The sequence below is a fragment of the Solanum dulcamara genome, chromosome 3 (genome assembly GCF_947179165.1).
Source record: "Solanum dulcamara chromosome 3, daSolDulc1.2, whole genome shotgun sequence".
NCBI classification, from domain to species: Eukaryota; Viridiplantae; Streptophyta; class Magnoliopsida; order Solanales; family Solanaceae; genus Solanum; species Solanum dulcamara.
Genome location: NC_077239.1, coordinates 81,178,380 through 81,197,465, shown reverse-complemented (window position 1 = coordinate 81,197,465; position 19,086 = coordinate 81,178,380). Strand labels below are relative to the sequence as shown.

Sequence of the window (19,086 nt, the reverse complement as noted above, 5' to 3'; positions counted from 1 at the left end):
TTTGATTTCTAGTGTATCTAGTGTATTTTTAATTTTTAAATCATGTATAATATGTAGTTTTCAATGTTATGATACATGACATCTTATAATGTAATGTATCGTGTTCAAATATTTTTAATACATAACCTTAAATTTTTGAATCATAAATTTTCATGTATCATGTATATGATTTTGTACTAGATACACACTTATTCAAATTTAAGTAAATTTTGGTACTAGATACATTCAACTAGTATCATTCACAAATTTAGGATTATTTTTTATACATAATCCTATGTATGTCAATCATAAAATTCTATGTATCATATGCATGATTCTGTACTAGATACATAAATGCTACAAAATTAAGAACAACTTAGTACCAAATACATTCAACTAGTATCATTTACAAACATAGGATTAATACATAATCCTAAGTCTGTTAATCATAAATTATAGATTATATGTATCATTTGTAAGATTCTGTACTTGATACATAACTGTTTCAAGTATAAGTAAAAATTTGCAACATATACATTCATCTAGTCTCATTCACAAACCTAGGGTTATTTTTGATACATAACCCTAAGTCTGTGAATCATAAAATTTTATGTATCATGTGTATGATTATGTAATTGATACATAACTACTGCAAATTTAAGTACAATTTAGTACCATATACATTCATCTAGTATCATTAACAAACCTAGGTTATTCTGATACATAACCCTAGGTCTGTGAATCATAAAATTCTATGTATCATTTGTATGATCCTGTACTTGATACATAATTGCTGTAAATTTTTAAGTACAAGTTTCGTTAATACAGTATATGAAGTATGTGATTAATTTTTTTTTTTATCTTTTGGGATAAATTGATAGAAAAGAATTTAGAAAAACTGAAAAGGAAAAAGTGGATGAAGAAGAAGATGAAAAAGGGCTAAATCAAGAGCATCTATTCTAAATAGACCATCTGCTCTTAATGCTCTTACTCCTTATATTCTTCGTCATTTTCCTCTTTAGAAAATGTGCTTGTTTATGGTTTTGTAAGACTGTAATTGACCTTATTTTTAATGTTAGGCTGGTTGATTAAGTAGATTGTATAAGTCTTGGGAAGAAAACTCAAATTTTGGATTTGTCATGATGAAGGTAATTATACATGGTACTAAAAATAGCTTCTTTACACCTTTCTATTTTGTCGATTTGCTTTGTTGGTCTTATTTTTATTTTTTTGGAGTCTGTTTCAAATTAAAGAAAATTTGTTACAATTTGGGATAGATTGAGGAGAAGAAAATTTGAGATTTGAATTGTTTGAAGTTTCTAAAATTTTGAGAGAGATTGATATCAATTTGTTTTGCATGATTTGTGGAACTGATATTTAATTTTACCTTTAATTTTCTTTAAATGCAACAACCAAGCTATCTAATGTATCATAATTAATGTATTCGGATGGCTCATATGTATCCGGATGTGGCAAATTTGCTTCTTACACTATGAGATTTATGTAAGTTATACTAATAAGTATTTCAGCATCTTAATAAGTTTTTTTGGGGGGGGGAGGGGGGAGGGGGGGTTTCCCATAGCTACTTAAAAATATCATAATTATGCTCCATTGCTATAGTTTGCTAACTATAATTCGTAGCTATAATTATAGCAGCGTTTGTATAATTCGCGCAATATTTATATACGTTTATATAATTCACTATACAATTTGCAATTTTTGTATAACATTTGTATATTTCACTATACAATTCATGCACAATGTTTGTATAATTCGATATACAATTTGTAGTGTTTGTGTATTTCGCTATACAATTTGATTCGCACACTGCATTTGTATAAATCGCGCAAATTATACAAAATTCAACTGTATAATCGCGCGAATTATACAAAATTCAAATTGTAATTACGATTATATATTTTCCGCGAGACATAATTAATTCAAACTATAGCTATATTAGCTGATTAACTAGTATATGATTGCTTATCCGCGTAATTTTTTCTTTTTTTTTTCATTCAAAACTGTCATTGATTAATTCATTATCGACATAATATGTTCAAAGGATCATACAACATCATCCATAATCCAATTGAAGGTTATTCTTTTTCATGAAAATTCTTATAATAAAGAAGTTAGAAGTTGTGTTATGAGCTACAACATTAAACCTTGTAGGAATATGTACAAACACGACAGATACATTTCAAATAACTTCATAAATTACATCCATGTCTCAACTAGCCTTCACGTTTTTCTTCAATATATCTACTACACCTTTCACATCAGAGAGGACATATAGTTTCCTCCATCCATGTTGTATTGCTTTTTTCATAGATTTTATTATAGCAAATACTTCAGCAATCATAGGCTTCCCAATCAATGTTTGCCTTCTTTGATTCATAACTACGTCAATAATTAAACTAATTCTATCTTCGGGCATTATTAATTGATTTTCATAATTCTCTTAAAAATTACCATTTGAGAAACTTGCAAGCATTATCAAAATATTTATTATATTCAAATAAAGCTTTTGTCAAAATGTTTGGAAGGTCGGTTAATTCACTATTAAAACTTAAGTATTCTTAGACGTCCATATATGCTAAACAATATTTTTCCCATGTTTGGAGTACTTTTCCAACTTAGAGTTAGAAAATTGAGTTGAAAAAACGATTTGAAGTAGTTTTTAAAATTTGAAATCTAACTTTAACTTAGTTGAATTTAATTTTTTTATAACTAAATATTGATTTTTTAATAAATAAAAAATTATAAATTTTAAAAGTGAATAATTCTTATGACTAATCGATTCATATGAAACAATCTCATGATGTCATCCATTCAACCAATATGCACCCACCACATGTCCCTATTTTCTATTAAATAATTCTAAACAAAATACAAATATTTACTCTATCCCCTATACGCATTTCTATTTATATTCTTCTACGGCTGTTACTTATTGGATACTTTTTTTTTAACGGAAACAGACCCTACACGAGGCTCTCATCTCTCGTGCACAGCCAGGGGTTGAGTCGCACACCCCCAAGCCTTATTATACATAAAATAGAAAAATACACGGAGGGGGACATAAATCTAACCTCCAATCCTATGGTGGTTCATAAGTCGGTCATCCTACTAAGGTCAGCCAACTCATCCCCGATACAAGCACACGAAAAGGAAACCTAGAAACTATGCACCTAAAGAAGAGGACTCCTCTCGATACAAAGAAACTAGGAAAGCATAAATAAGGGAGACTCGCCCTTTACATAAAATAAAGGAAAAATCTAAATAAAACTGGGGATGAATCCTCATAAAAGCTATATACAACAAAATTTTAGCGTCAACGAGGATCATCAAATAACATGGCTAAAAATATAACATGGAGACAAACACTGCAATTGGGCGCTCAATCCAATGCTGCAACACAAGTAGTAGATCATGGAGGCTTCTTAATCCTTTTGGTCTTCCTCCGTCTAAAGCTAGGTAGGCCGGCTCTATCTAGCATGTAGTATCCTCGTGTACCCCGAGGTAGCTGCTGGAGTGTGGTGTAGTGGCCTGGAGTGGTAAGAGTGTGACTGTGCTTGGAGAGAGCATCCGCTGTGAAGTTTGCCTCCCTATATACATGCCTGCAAGAAAAGAAAATAAATAATTCGGAAATAACAACAAGGTCATGAGTTATCCGGTGAAGGCTCCACGGAGGTTTCGTCTGATGATTAATCCATTTAGTGATCAACTCCGAGTCGACTTCTAGGATAACGTGCTGAAAGCCCTGTTGAATGCACCATTTAAGCCCATAAACTGCCGCCTCTAGTTCGGCTTGATTGTTGGTTCCCTTCCCTAACAATATGGCGTAGGCGAAGATGAATCTACCCATATGATCTCTTAAGATGCCACCCCCCAATTGCCCCCGGATTACCCAACGCGCTTCCATCAATGTTCAGCTTAACGAAACCGAGTTGTGGCTTAGTCCACGAGACTTGGGTGATCTTCATTTCATGAACACACTTATCTATGCAGGAAATAGTGTGGATCCAGTTCGAAGGCCAATGGATATAGGGGTACGCGACTCTAAGTAGATTAGAGATGTCTTTGAAAACGGCAAATTTCACTCTCGCCAGGCTAGAAATCTTTCCCCCGTATTTGCTCGCGCACCTATTCTTCCACAAATTCCAACATACAAATATTGGGGTGGAGTGAAGGATAAGTTTGTGAGCTTCTGTGCGGTACTTGTGAAGCCACCAGCTCATAACAAGAGGTTTGAGGGGTGTGGCTTCATGCTTTATGCCTAGGGAGTTAGAGAAGTAGCACCAAATATTCATAGCGAAGTGACCCGTGTTGAAAATGTGCTCTATGGTGTCCGGACCTGGGCTGTGGCAGCAATTGCATAGAGTGGAAACATGACCGAATGCAATGATCTTTTCCTCCGTTGGCAGCTTGCCTCTAAAAGCCCTCCACAGCAAAAAAGAGCATTTAAAGGGGATGTTTTTGTGCCAAGTGTAATGGTCGGAAAGTGTCTTGGTCCTATGTTCCCTCACAAGCTGCCATGCCGAGGAGTATGTGAAGTTCCCATTGGTATTCAGCTTCCAAATGGCCTGGTCCGGTGTGTTTTCTTGCAGCTGAAGTGTGGAAGAAGTGATGAGAGGAACGAGTTGCGCTGGTGCCAACTGATTTAGCATATCGATGTTCCATTGCCCATCTATAAGAAAATCAGCCACCCTAGCATTGCTTGCTCTTCCTAACTCCTGCCTATAGTTGGCTAAGGGTCCGATACCTAGCCAATCGTCCCACCAAAAAGAACATGAACCCGAGTGAATCCTCCATTGAATGTGAGGTTCGGCAATGTGTTTGTTGTGCATCATGTGTTTCCACACAAGCGACTGGCCAGAATGGAATTTTTTGATGATGGGGTTGGCTCTCTGACAGTATTTGGCTCTAAGGAACTCACCCCACAACATTGGTTTAGCTCTAAAGATCCACCATTACTTTAACTGGAGAGATTTGCACACATCTATAGTTCTCCTTAACCCAATACCTCCTTCGTCATAAGGATAACAGAGTTTTTTCCATGAAGCCCAATGATATTTTTTCTTGTTATTGGATACTTATATAATGTTTGGCCAAAAGCTTTATAAAATTTTTAAGTATTTTTCTTTTTCCTGTAAAAGTGTTATAAAACTTTTTTTTAGGTGTTTACCTAAGCTTTTAGATAAAAATAGGTATTTTTAAATAGTATTACCTTGTAGCCTTAATTAGGCGTAATTTATTGTATCAAGATGAATTATGGTGTAGTGATGAGACTGTTCACCCTTAATTAGAGGTCTCGACTTGGAGCTTTGGGTATGAAATTTTTTTTGTTGGGAGCACCACCCCCGATAAGTCATATAGTGCGTGATTCGAATTTAATCGGGACTCCACAGACTCCGAACACCAAATAAAAAACCAAAAAAAAAAAGCATAAGTTATTGTTCTAATATTAATATTTGGTTGTTCTAACTAATTTATATATAACTTATGCATGGATATAATATCAAAAGAACAAAATTATCTTTGTCTTTTTCTTCTCTCTAAAAAAACCAATAAAAATCAAGCATCTAAAGATATAATTGCAAATTTATTAGTATTTTTTAATTTAAAATAAAATAATATTTTAACCTATATCCCCTATATCTAATTTAGTACAATGAATCAACCACCACACAAAATTAAATACCAAATGTCTCCTTAGCATATTATTTGATCTCTCTATCTCAATTTATGTGGCATAATTAAAATTTGAAATTCAAATTTGAAATTTTAAATATAAATTCAGATATAAATTTTTTATATATTTTAGAAATTTATATATAAATTAAACTAAAGATATGTAGAATATATAAAAATATTTTTTAAATCTGTGATCTTAAATATATGAAAAGTTGAAACTAAAAAATTGTCAAAAAAGAAAAGAAAACATTCTTTATTTTAAACTAATTAAGAAGAAAAATAAGATAAATAAATTAAAATAACAAAATAAAAATTATAATCTCAATAATTTAAAATATTTTTAAAAATTAGATATATATTAATTAAAAACTTGGTTAGGTATCGAAATTTATGCCAAACATAAATTGGTTAGAGAAAGGAACAATATTTTTTACTAAAAAAAGGTAATTATAGGTTGGTTGTAGTTGTCACTTGTCGGCCCACACACTAATATAGTAATAGTATTCAACACAACACACACTTCCCTCCTGTAGAGTCTTTTTGTCACCACTCATAAAGTTTGGTTCCAGTTTCATATCTAATTATTTGGTATAAGTTTTGTTATTTGAATTATTATTATTTATATATTAAAATATATTTTTAAAACTTAACATAAATTATTAATTTTGTTTCTGAATAATTGACAGACTTAAAAATATCTTTTTATATGACTAATTAAACTTAAATACACTTTTAATATAGCACATGTCATAGCAAATAGTCTCAATATCTTGAATAAGTATGAGAACATCTCCAAATTCAATGAGATCTTTCAATATCTTGAATAAGTATAAGAACATTTCTGAATTTAACGAGAATTTAGGGTGTATTTCAATCAAATAGTAAGACGGAGTAAATTAAATTCTTTAAATGTCAACAGTCTTTCAACTGTTACTTCCGGCCAATTGATTCTTTTTCTCCGTATAATTCAATGCTGCTCTATTTCTTGCTCAATTTCTACTTCTTGCCCAATTCACCATTAATACTCTCAAAATTTCTCTTCTCAAGAAAAGATTAGATTAGCAGTGATGATTACTACTACCATGAGTTTAAAATCCAATCTTTTTGGTATCCCCTATGGAGGAAGACATGGGGTTAGCCATTTTTGGTCTCAGAAGCAATTGGTAACAATTCTTGTTTCTAAAAGTCGAAAACTTGGTCCAGTTCACTGCCAGTCTAATAAGGTGATTCTTGCATACCCTTTGCTTTTATTGATGTAATGCTCTACCTGTTTTTTGTTGGAGTAAAATATTCTACTCACTCTTTTCAATTTGTTTGTCTGATTTGAAGAATCTTGTGGTGTTACACTAAATATACCTAGAATATGTACCAAAACCCCCTTCAATCTTTGTGATCTTAAACATGCCGCGTGTAATGTTGGAATTAAAGAGTTAGCTAAAAAGGGAAAGATACCTTCTGTTTTGAAATGGACTAAAAAGACAAACCAATTGAAACGGATGGAGTAGTTGTTAATTGTAATCATCATTGTAAGTTATAGTTCCTGTGTCCCATGTTATGTGACGGTTTTTGAATAGGCATGTAGTTTAAGAAAGATTGATTCTTTTTTTAAAAAAACTTGTGGTTCAAAACACAGCATAGACATTTGTCTGACTATAAAATTATGTCATTAAGGGTAAATTTTGAGGTTTAAAGTTAATTAGTTTCCAAATATAGAAAGATGTCATCTTTTGGGACCTAAAAAGGAAAGTGTCTCACATAAAATGGGACAGAGGGTGCAATTATCATTGTTATACATTACTTATGCAATGCTTTTCCTATTTGTTATAACTGAGTCCAAGAGTATGATTTCTGTAATTGACTTAAGCTTCGGAAGAATAAGCAGCATTAACTGCATTTGGAGTGGAAATTTCATGAATGGATGTTGTTAAAATAAATTTTATTGGATATTTCAGTACCCTTTCGTGTTTTAATGAAATTTGTTAATGCCAACTAAGTTTAGTTAGCCTCCAACTAAGTTTTGTGTTAATGCCTGTATGTTTAAATGTTCAGAACTTCAGATACGGCTTCTCTGGCCATATATCTCCCAACGTTATCGAAAGTGAAAGGCACCAAAAAGCTCTAAAGTCTATTGGGGCTTTATCGCAAATAAAGTGTGAGCTTTAATGGAAAAAAGCGCAAATGGACAAAGAATACAAATTTATATGTTTAGTCCAAGACTAATATTATAAGCACGAATAACAAATATATAAAGAATGAAATTGATTTTTTTTTTACAATATAGTGAAATATCAATTGTTTAGTGTAGCCTCTTCTGGAAACGCTCATTGGCAAGGAAAAGTATGTCTTAGAGCCTTGATGAAGACAATAAAGCTCACATTAAGCCAGGTGAAGCTCTCAACATATTTTGAGCCTCACTTCAGGGCTTAAGCACGCTTTTGACGACACCGATTTTTCTCCTTGTTTAGCTACAGCTGTTGGGTTAAGCTTCTTAGTTAAAGATGACAAAGTGTCAGGAAACTCATGGTGATCTTTTTATCTATCGTTCACCGACTCCCTCTCATTGTCCTATAAATATATAAAGTTACTTGTATTAATCTACTTTATCTGAGAAGTTGAGATCTGCACTAGGTAGACCTATCGATTGTTTTTAGTCAATTTGAACGCTTATCATGTAGACTCAATTACTGCTTCTATTGTGTATTTATGGGATTCACTGAATCATGTTCCCAGGCTGCAGAAGTGGAAATCAGGAAGTGCTCGCCCATTCTGGAAAGTGAATTGTTGTCTGGTAATGGTGGGTTGTCCTTGGCAGAGTGGAGAGCTGTTCCTGACATTTGGCGGACTTCGGCAGAGAAATTTGGTGATCGTGTAGCAGTCGTGGACCCATATCATGATCCTCCTACAACCATGACTTATAAACAGGTCAACTTTTTCTTTTCTAATTTTATTCTTGGTAATATCCTTTCTTGGTGTAAAGCTGAAATATTTAACCCTGTGTTTAACTGTTTATTACTTCAATATGTGAATGCAATGAGAATTCGTTGAATCCTGCTATAAAACTTTCTTCTACTTTTCAGAGCTTTTTCTCTAGAATGACTATTGCTTTCACAAGTTTGTGTAGTGGCCCACTGTTGGCGGCTGCATGAGACTATCCATCTCGTTATCGATATGCATGAGCTCCCCATTTTTTCATTTGTAATTATCTGCTGGGAACAAATATTATCAACATGAGTCCGTAGTTAGGATCTTCTTTTCTAGTATTTATCAGTCATTGCTGGTGTAGAATTATAATCTGTTATTTGAGTATTTTGTTGCTCTTAGGCATGACGAACCAAATGGTGTATGGCCTTGCTTTTGACTTTAGGAATTTGCTTCATCATTAACTCGTCAGTCTTCTTCTTTTTTCGGGTAAATTTGTTGTATATACAGTGCTCCCTTTGTTCCAAAAAATGAGTGACAGAATTTGATTTCGTATTTTAAACTTTATAGCTCTAAACATGATGTCTATGAACGGTGTTATGAATGCTGCTGAAGTTGACTAAGGAGTTGAAAATCTTTGAGGGAATTTGAAATTTCTAATCTAATGTTAACGTTTCTAGGATCTTTTTAGACCTGGGAAGATCATTTATCATGAATTAGACGGTCATGCCCGAGAATATTTGACTACTTGTACTAAAACTAGATAGCAGAGGATAATGCAGTAAAATTGTGCTCTCCTTAGTCAAATCTGTTTTGGGTGTAATCGGATGCCTGGCTTTTACATTTACTACTTAATCACTTTTTTTGCAAGAGGCAACTAGATAATCAGGAAAATAAGTATGTTCAACAATGGTATCAGCTCTCCTATTCTCTCCATTTTCTCCATAGTATTTTCTCAAAATGTGTTGCCAAAAATTGCAGCTTGATCAGGAAATTGTGGATTTCTCCGAAGGCTTGAGAGTTATTGGGGTAAAGCCACATGAAAAGATTGCACTTTTTGCTGATAATTCATGTCGATGGCTTGTTGCAGATCAAGGTAAATCAATTGATCCTATTTTTGTGAATCCTAGAAATGACAAATCTTTAGTTTTACTTTTTATACATTACCTTTTTCCCTTCTGTTTCCTGTTCCCTTTGTCGGAATTATAAAATTTTGGCCGTGCGTTATTTTCCATATTAGGATAATCCTAGGTACTTTGAATTAAGCCCTTGATTATCATAAATGTACCATTAAAATAACTTGAATTTATTGCTCTTGAATTCTTTTTCATCTTCTTTTTTAAAACCAAGAAATTCTCAAAGGTCAGTGGCACACTGTTTAAAATACGTGGAAAATAGACCTGCTCCTCTACGCTCCTCCACTTAAATACCTGACTTTTGTCTGCCGATGATTAAAAGAAGGATGAAATGATTTACATTGGTCACTTGAAAATCAGATACTCAACAGAAGCCAAGTGCCCAAGCTTCTGGCTTGCTTAAATAGAGCATGAGTCAGCAGGCTGTTATTCACGTGCACCCGTCCATCCTTTGACAAACCTTCAATCACCATTTATCACCACAAGGTCCATCTAATATGCTGTCAGTAAAATAACTTGACTCAAGCATGTCCACGAAATGGTAGGGTTGCTTAATCACTGATGCACTTATTTGAAAGGACTCCATGTGTACTGTGGGTTCGTTGTTGTTATGATATGTGAAGTAGGGATATAGTGTAAAATCACAATCCAAAGTATCAACAACATATCCAGTATAGTCCTACAAGTGGAGTTTGGGGAGGGTAGAGTGCACGTAGACGTTACCCCTAACTTGGCAGGTAGAGAGTCTTTTTTGGATAGACCCTTGGCTCAGGGAAAGCAAAAACACAACATTTATGAAGACATAAGCAGTAACAACAGCAGGATAGTTAGAAAATAGAGTCATGAGAGACAACAGGTAGCAATAGAAAACTAAGAATGAGAAATCAGAAGTAATAAAATAATAAAAATATCAAAAATAATACTAGTACTACTCGCAGGAGAGACTAAGACGCGAAACTGTTTACTAGTCTTCCACTCGAATCCTCGACTATGTTCAATTTATTTGGAAGCTCTGTTGTAAAATGTGCGGTTTCATTTAGGTATGATGGCAAGTGGGGCTATCAACGTAGTAAGGGGTTCAAGGTCATCAGTTCAAGAGCTATTGCAATTATACAGCCACTCCGAAAGGTTAGTGCAGATGTTCGTTGGTTGTTCTAATTAACCTGTTAATGAGCATGTTACTTGTTCTACCTGTCTTACTTTTTCCTGATTAGTTGTTTTCCCTGCCTCTCATTTTTAAACATGTTGATACTGTCATTGACTGCAATACTAAATGAAAGATCTCTTGAAAGATTGGTATATGCGTATTATATCCTCATTTTGACAGCATGATTGGTCTTATGTCTTTGCCTTAACATGTATAAGTAACTTTTCGTATCTAGAATAAGAACTCTACCATCAGAAGCACACTGTCTCCCTAAAAATTCATTATATCATAGTAATAAAATCGTTTGTACATTTGTCTGCTGTTCATATCCGAGTTTCACTATATTTGCTATTTATTAAGAAAATCTTGTTCAGTGTAGCGACGTTTAGTTATATCGGTTACATTTTTGAAGCTGATGAACTAAACAAATAAAATGGACAACTTGATGGCCTTCAATTATGCTGGCTAGATGTGTTGCATCTGATCTGAGGATTATTTAGTGTATGTGGTTGACTTCTATTGATAAACTTATGCAAGCAATTTGATGACACAGTATAGAATCATGTGTTTCTCGTTGTTTAGTTTGCACCAGCAGGTGATCAATTTGACGATGTAGCTATACCTGATGTGTGTGTGCCAGCAACAAGTTTAAAGAACTTCTATTTGTAACTGTATTTGGCTTTCTCTTTTGGATTATATTTTCTTTTATTCTTTAATTTCAGGTTTCTTTTTCTAATCTTTCATTTCCATTGTTTTTACTAATAATTTTTTTTTCCAAAGAAGAAGGTATTGTCGGATGTACTCCACAATATCCATCTTAAAACCAAAACCAAAAACAATTTTCTTCTGCATGCATTTTGACTGTGATAAGATTATTATCATTATCATTTTAATCATTGCCTTGCCAGTGTCGCTCTTGCTATTGACAATCCTGAGATGTACAACCGGATTGCAGACACCTTTGGCTCCCACACAGCTGTACGATTTGTTATTTTACTTTGGGGAGAGAAGTCAAGCCTTTTAACAGAAGCCAGGCAGGGATATCCTGTATATACTTATAAGGAGATTATAGAATTGGGTCACAAGAGTCGTGTGAATCTACTTGATTCTGAAGATGCCAGTAAGACATTTACTGTAAGAGACATAATTTAATTTTTTTTAAAATTATTTCTTGCTTAAAACTAATTATTGTTTTCCTAAGATGATATGTTGGTGTTTTTTTTTACTTCAAACAATAGAATTTCCTTGATCTTTTATCCTGTATTTGGAGTAAATCTAGTACTTTTGCTCGTTCTTGTCGTTCTGCTTTTCTTTATCATCTTATTAGAACATAATTGTTCTAAGAAGTTTTCTACTTCTAGTTGCAAGTTCATCTTCCCGACTCTTTCCCAGTATATGTTATGTCTGTGAGCTCTCTGAGATACTAACGGTAAAAGATAACTCCTGCCTGGTGTAAACACAATAATCATTACGTAGTTGATTCAATTTCGAGACTTCAGCATGGAAATCAATATCCTAACCTCATGCTAATTCTATCATCACAAGTTGGCTTTCATGCTTCTTTTTCGGTTTATGCAAAGGTCATCCTGAACTTTACTTCTGGAGTTTTGATTCTATGCCCATTGCCCAGTGAAACAAAATAACAAATGGAAATTTATAGGCTAGTATACCTTATCCAAAATAAATTTAATAGGGACTAGCTTTTGGCAGAGTGCTCTATCCCAATGTGATTGTGCCTGATTTAGCTTGTCAATAACCCTGTAATCTTGCGGAATTTGGACATATTTATTCAAGCTAGTAGAACTTCTAAGTAGTGGGAATTTCTTTCTTTTCAAATAACTTTGGCCAGTGACAATGGATTACTAGTATCTTTCATGGATATGAGAGCAACTCTTTTTTTTTATCCTTTCTATATCTGTTACAACTTCCATAACATTTGGAAATGAGCTCACCATGTAGTCTAATTTCCATTATATTTTGAGCAGTTATGTATTTATAAATTATATGATCAACGCAATATTCAGTTTGGTAACCTTTTTATTTTGTCTTCAATTCTGAAGTTTCACTTTTCAATAAGGTAGTTCCTAATTTTTATTGGGAGAATATCAGTGGCTAATAAATTTGTTTTTTAGGGAAACAATATTTATATGAAGCAATCAACTCTGATGATGTGGCTACAATTGTTTATACCAGTGGAACCACCGGTAATCCAAAAGGTGTCATGCTTACGCATAAAAATTTGCTTCACCAGGTTTGCATTTGTACATTTACTCTAGTGCTAAGAATTCTTTAGTTGATTTCACTTTTGCAGGCTCATCTGTGTCTTATTACCTTTATCCTGTTGTTCTAGTCTTGGTTATATGAAAATAAGTATTAACTTGAGGTACAAATTTGGGGAAAAGGATTGATGGACCGATCTCTGTTTAAATTTGTGCACTATCTCATCTTAAAATTAGTGCTTTAATAGATTCTGTACTCTTGTGATTTTTTGTGGAAGAAAAACGAATAAAATACCCTTGGGGAAAGACGTAAATGAGAAAAAGTTAGGTTGAGAAGTGAGGTTTAGTATTGTGAAAGAGAGAAAGAAAAGAGAAAAAACCCCTTGCTGAATTGTAGGTTAAGCAAGCGGGTTTTGTAGAATATATTGCTTTAAATGTTGCTAAGATAGTCTTTGCCAGAGGCATTGAGCCTTAACGGCCACTGAAAAGAAATGTGTTATTTGAAACTGTCACTAGAAATAGTTATGATTCTACCAGAGCGATCACTGTAAAGAGGCGTGGTACCGGCAGAACGTCACATAATAGAGTCACAATGTCACTAAGACGTCACCAGAAAGAATAGTCGTACAGTCGGAAGTAATCATCGCAAAACCAGCATAAATACTAATACCAAAAAAACAGTTTCATGATGATCTTAATTACTTGAATGGTGCCTGTGTTCTTACAATTACCATTCTACATAGAAAATGATGTTTCTGCTGTTGCTGGTATGTTCTTATTGATCTTCTGTTTGGCCGGTTTTCCATCTTTTAGTATCATTGTAACTTCCAAAGGTATCTATGGCGTCGATAAGTATGCTGAACTGCTAGTTTTTGGGTACGTAAAGTTGTTGACTTCCCTGTGTTCTCTTTGTTAGATTTTGAATTTGTGGGAGATTGTGCCTGCTGTACCTGGGGACAGATTTTTAAGCATGCTTCCGCCTTGGCATGCATATGAACGTGCCAGCGAATATTTCATATTCACACATGGAACGGAGCAAGTGTACACAACCGTAAAGAATTTGAAGGTGTGTGCATTTTGTATTGGTTTCTTATTTAGCCAATCTGTACCCCTTTTTCGCCCCAATCATGTTTTGAAAGAGTCTAAAAACATTGATCTGATCTCTGCCCCAGTATTTCCCCCCCTTAAAATATATTTATACTTCGATTATTAATCTTTATTACCACTGCCTCAGCAACCTTCTTACTGTTGTAGGAAGATTTGCGGCGTTATCAGCCACATTACCTGATTAGTGTTCCTCTAGTGTATGAGACATTATACAGGTATAATCCTTAGCTTCTCATTCCTTTGATTTTCTTGTTGCTTAAATTGTTGGAAAATTTTGTGCTTGATGACATTTTTTGAGATTACCTTTTTTGTTATTCTATATTATTAGATAATAATCGATTATGAACGTTACAGTGGAATTCTAAAGCAGATCAATTCAAGCTCTGGTGCTCGTAAGCTCATTGCTCAATTATTTTTAAGGATCAGTATGGCTTACATGGAGGCAAAAAGGATTTACGAGGTTAATCCCTGATATTATTGTACTAAGTTTTCAGCTTATATGCACCATTAGCATTTTCATTTGAAGTAATAGTTACTCTTTAGATAGTATAATTACAGTGCAATATTTGGAAACAAAATATAGTATTTGAATACTGAAGCATATTGAGTGTATGAGCATTGTTGTAAGGTGGTTGGTAATTATGACCATGAATGGTGGTGGAGACAAACCTACTCTTTTCAAAAAAATGAAAAATTGAAGAAAGCTCATTTCTCTCTCTATGAGTTTACGTCAATCCGTAAACCTCTCAACAATTGCCCCGGGCTGTACCACTTAGTTTAAGGAAGATCACATATACTACCTGTTCCTCTCCAACTGCATTTCTGCTTCACAAGTATAGTGGGACTTTTGAATTATTACTTATTAAAATGGATGCCGAAGATTGCACTCTTTAACTTTAGATGCTATGATCTGCATATGTAATGGGTGTAGAAAATGGATTGATAGTTTGCACTGTTTCTTTTCTTGCATATTTTCATTTCTCTATTGTATATTTTTGTTGCTGGTGGTGTTATTATTATTTTTATCATGGATTCTGTTGCACTAGTTTCACGTTTGTTTATGTTTGCAGTTAACCATGATGTTTTACTATGAGAGTATGTCATTCAATTTGTTTCGAGGAATGATTTTTAAAGTACTTCTGGTTATAATTATAATTATAGCTTCTGTCGCCCAAGTGGGCACATTGATTTAATTATGATGACTCTTTTACATCATGGTCTCTGATGCAGGGGAAATGTTTAACGAAGGACGCGAAACAACCTTCATATATTGTATCACTGCTTGACTGGTTGTGGGCTAGAACTATTGCTGCTATACTATTGCCATTACATATGCTGGCGAAGAAAATTGTTTACAGTAAAATACACTCAAGCATTGGTATTTCAAAGGTCTGATATGCAACTGTTAGTGACTTGTGATGTTCCTTATCTGTGCATCTTTGAAGTTTAAGACTTCTTGAACTAACAAAACAAACTAAGACCTGTGTTGTAGGCCTTATAATGTTGTGCGACACTCGTCAGTTGACTGATTTAGGCAACTCTTTTGAGGTTGGATGTGTCATTGTTAAACTTGTGACATTTTGGTACACTGTACATATCCACGATATAAGAAATTTCTGATGCAGTAAGGATGTAACCAAAGAAGATTAAAGAGCTGAACATTATCTTAAAACATTAGAAGAAAGACAAAGTAAGTTTTGAAATAAAGGAAAGTAAAATAAGAAATTTAGAAGAGTGAAGGTGAGTGGTTTTCTCACGCCAATGCAAGTGGAAATGGTTTAAAAAGGAGTTGGGAACCGTATACATACTCTCATGTCAATGAGAATGGAAATATTTTGAAAAGGTTGCAGATAGTAGCTTACATGTACTCATGCTGTTGTTTGCCCAAATGCATAGTTGTAAACTTTCATCTTTTCACACATTGTTAACATGGCATCCTACTCTTTTCCATAAACACTGTGCTGGTGTTTTATTATACTTATATTCTGCATGGACAAACGTGAATTATGTCTGCTGGATTGTGAAGACACTAATTGATTACCTTCCTTTACATTCTTCAGGCTGGCATAAGTGGGGGCGGTAGTCTTTCTTCACATATCGACAAATTCTTTGAGGTTAGTAGCTCGTATAGTCTTAACTATTGTAAGTAGGCAATTGGATTGGTGCTTTTTCCTTACATTTTGGTAATTCTTAGGCAATTGGATTAGTGCTCTTTCCTTACATACATTTTGGTAATTCATAGGCAATTGAAATAAAGATTCAGAATGGATATGGCTTGACAGAGTCAGCTCCTGTGATTGCTGCACGGAGTCCTTCATGTAACGTGAGTATTGTATCTTATAGATATGGAATCCGACAATGATGTTTCTTATAGGGATGCGTTATATGACATTGGTGCAGAGCAGTATCATTGAGCTGTATCCGTTGAAGATGTCATAATACCGCAACCATCACGTGAAATTGTTTCATAATGGCACATTTGTTGCTCCCACCACACAAAAATGCGATTTGTATTTTACATATTCTTAGGCTAGTTTCTATCATACTTTGCTTTAACTGTGCCTACTTCAGAATGTGGTATTCATATAACATAGTCCTTGTTGATCTCTGAAGGTGCTTGGCTCAATTGGGCGTTCCATTCGGCATGTAGAGGTAAAAGTTGTAAGTTCTGAAACAGATGAGGTCCTTCCTCCCGGCTCAAAAGGCATTGTCAAAGCTAGAGGGCCTTTAATAATGAAAGGCTATTATAAGGTCAGTCATCATTTTTTGTTTAATGAGTTCTATAGTTCCTCTTAGTTTAGACCCGTTATTGCAATACAATGCTATAGCTTGATCAGAAAGTATATATTCTTTTCGTCTTCCCTTGGACGCCGAGGGTCTATCAGAAACAACCTCTCTACCCCCACAAAGGTAGGGGTAAGGTTTGTGTACATCCTACCTCCCCAAACCCCACTTGTGGGATGACACTGGGTAATGTTGTTGTTGTCTTCCCTTGGACATCTACGATGAGGCATCATTAGTTTTCTTTACATTTTATTTTATGGTGACACTGTTTCATTTTATTTGAATTATTTCTCTGAACTTTATATGATTTCTGACAATACCTAGGCTGTATTTCCCCTTTTGAGGAAGCAGCGCCTTTCTCTGACATAAACAACGTAAATACATTTACGCATGATGTTAGATCCATACATTCTAATGTAACATGGATATTTTAATAAATGTTTGGTAAGTGCATGAATCAGTTGAAACAGGGGGAGTATTAATTTCCATCAGCAATACTTGGAAAAGAACTTCTTTGTTACGTGTTGGTCATAATAAAAGACATCAAAAGCATGTTTTGCCTTCAATGGCTTCATTGGCAGTCATTTTGAGCTTTATGTGTTACAGCGGAACGTAATTTCACTTGCAATGTTAATTAACCATCAATATCTTGTAAATTTTCTTCAGAATCCGGTGGCAACAAAACAAGCTATTGATGAGAACGGATGGCTGAACACTGGTGATCTTGGGTGGATTGTGCCTGATCACTCTATAGGGAGAAGTCGTAATTGTGGGGGTGTAATAGTCCTTGAAGGCCGAGCAAAGGATACCATAGTCCTTTCAACTGGTGAGCTATAAATATTTCTAGTGTGTCTGCTCTCGGACTACTCTAGTAACGTGTTAGTTTGTCTACGTTGTGATGTTGTCAGTTGTGTGTTCAAATGAAGATCAATTGAAGCATAGTAGTTGTAGTTGTTGTGAATGCATGTGAATGAATATTTCTTGTAATTAGGTCCTTTATTGTGTGTATGTTATCGAAAATGAGGTTCTTTTGGTAAACTGCAAAAAGACGGGTTTTATTCTACTACATAGTAATTTTGCATTCCACAGCTTTGAACTTTATTATATGTATTTACCTCATGTGGAAAAACTAGGTGAGAATGTTGAACCATCAGAGATTGAAGAAGCTGCTATGGGAAGTAGTCTGATCCAGCAGATTGTTGTCATTGGCCAGGTAAATTGTTATTATTGAGCGTAATAAAGGTTTTTTCTCACGTTTCACAAGTTTGACATCAATAATATGTAGGATCAACGGCGTCCTGGAGCTATAATTGTACCAAACAAGGAAGAGGTTCTGTTGGTAGCTAAAAGATCAGCTATTGTGGATTCTGAAACCACTGAAGTTAGCAAAGAAAAAGCAGTTGGCCTAATACATGAGGAGTTAAGAAAATGGTAAGGACTTACAGCTTCTACATTGACCAATTCACTCCGATATCGTATATCAGGAAACTTCTTTACCTAGCAAATAAAAATTCCTGATGGATGAGTTCTCACGACTTAAATTCTTAGGTCTACGACTGATCGTGTCTTTACACTTATACTTGATTATTCGTTGCATTCGTCTTTGTGCCCTCTCTATATTTTGTTTTCAATTCCTTTAGAATAAAAATCCTTCCCCTCTTATTTAACAAAATGCAGGACTTCAGGTTGCTCGTTTCAAGTTGGGCCTATCTTTCTTGTTGATCAACCTTTCACGGTACGATTTATTAACCATACCTCTTTGGCAATATTTGATTTGAGTTACGATTTCTGTATCTTAGACCTTCTTATTTAATGCAGATTGATAGTGGCTTGCTAACACCAACTATGAAAATCAAGAGAGAAAAAGTTGCAGCTCTTTACAAAGAGCAAATTGACAACTTGTACAAATGACTCCTCATCTTTTAGCTATGAAAGATGCAAGATCTGAATAGCTACCAGCGAACTGTTTTTTTAAGACTATTTTTCCATCAAAGACCTGTGATTGTAATCATAATATAGTGGTTGAAATTTGAATAGATCAAATAGAACTTGGTGTATATTTATGAGGACGTAAAAGTTGTAAATGTAGGCACATCAA

At 34.3% G+C, this 19,086-nt stretch overlaps 1 protein-coding gene across 1 annotated transcript; it reads left to right on the top strand.

Moving 5' to 3' along the window:
- The first annotated feature begins 6,537 nt into the window (after positions 1-6,537).
- On the top strand, positions 6,538-19,045 carry LOC129883309 (probable acyl-activating enzyme 16, chloroplastic). The gene is made up of 18 exons (XM_055957959.1): positions 6,538-6,899; positions 8,407-8,598; positions 9,577-9,691; positions 10,772-10,859; positions 11,787-11,998; positions 13,011-13,129; positions 14,014-14,163; positions 14,352-14,419; positions 14,559-14,664; positions 15,435-15,593; positions 16,265-16,318; positions 16,447-16,527; positions 16,818-16,955; positions 17,655-17,814; positions 18,122-18,201; positions 18,274-18,419; positions 18,666-18,723; positions 18,807-19,045. The coding sequence occupies exons 1-18, from the start codon at positions 6,744-6,746 to the stop codon at positions 18,897-18,899; spliced, it is 2,175 nt and encodes a 724-aa protein (XP_055813934.1). The 5' UTR covers positions 6,538-6,743; the 3' UTR covers positions 18,900-19,045.
- The last annotated feature ends 41 nt before the right edge of the window (positions 19,046-19,086 follow it).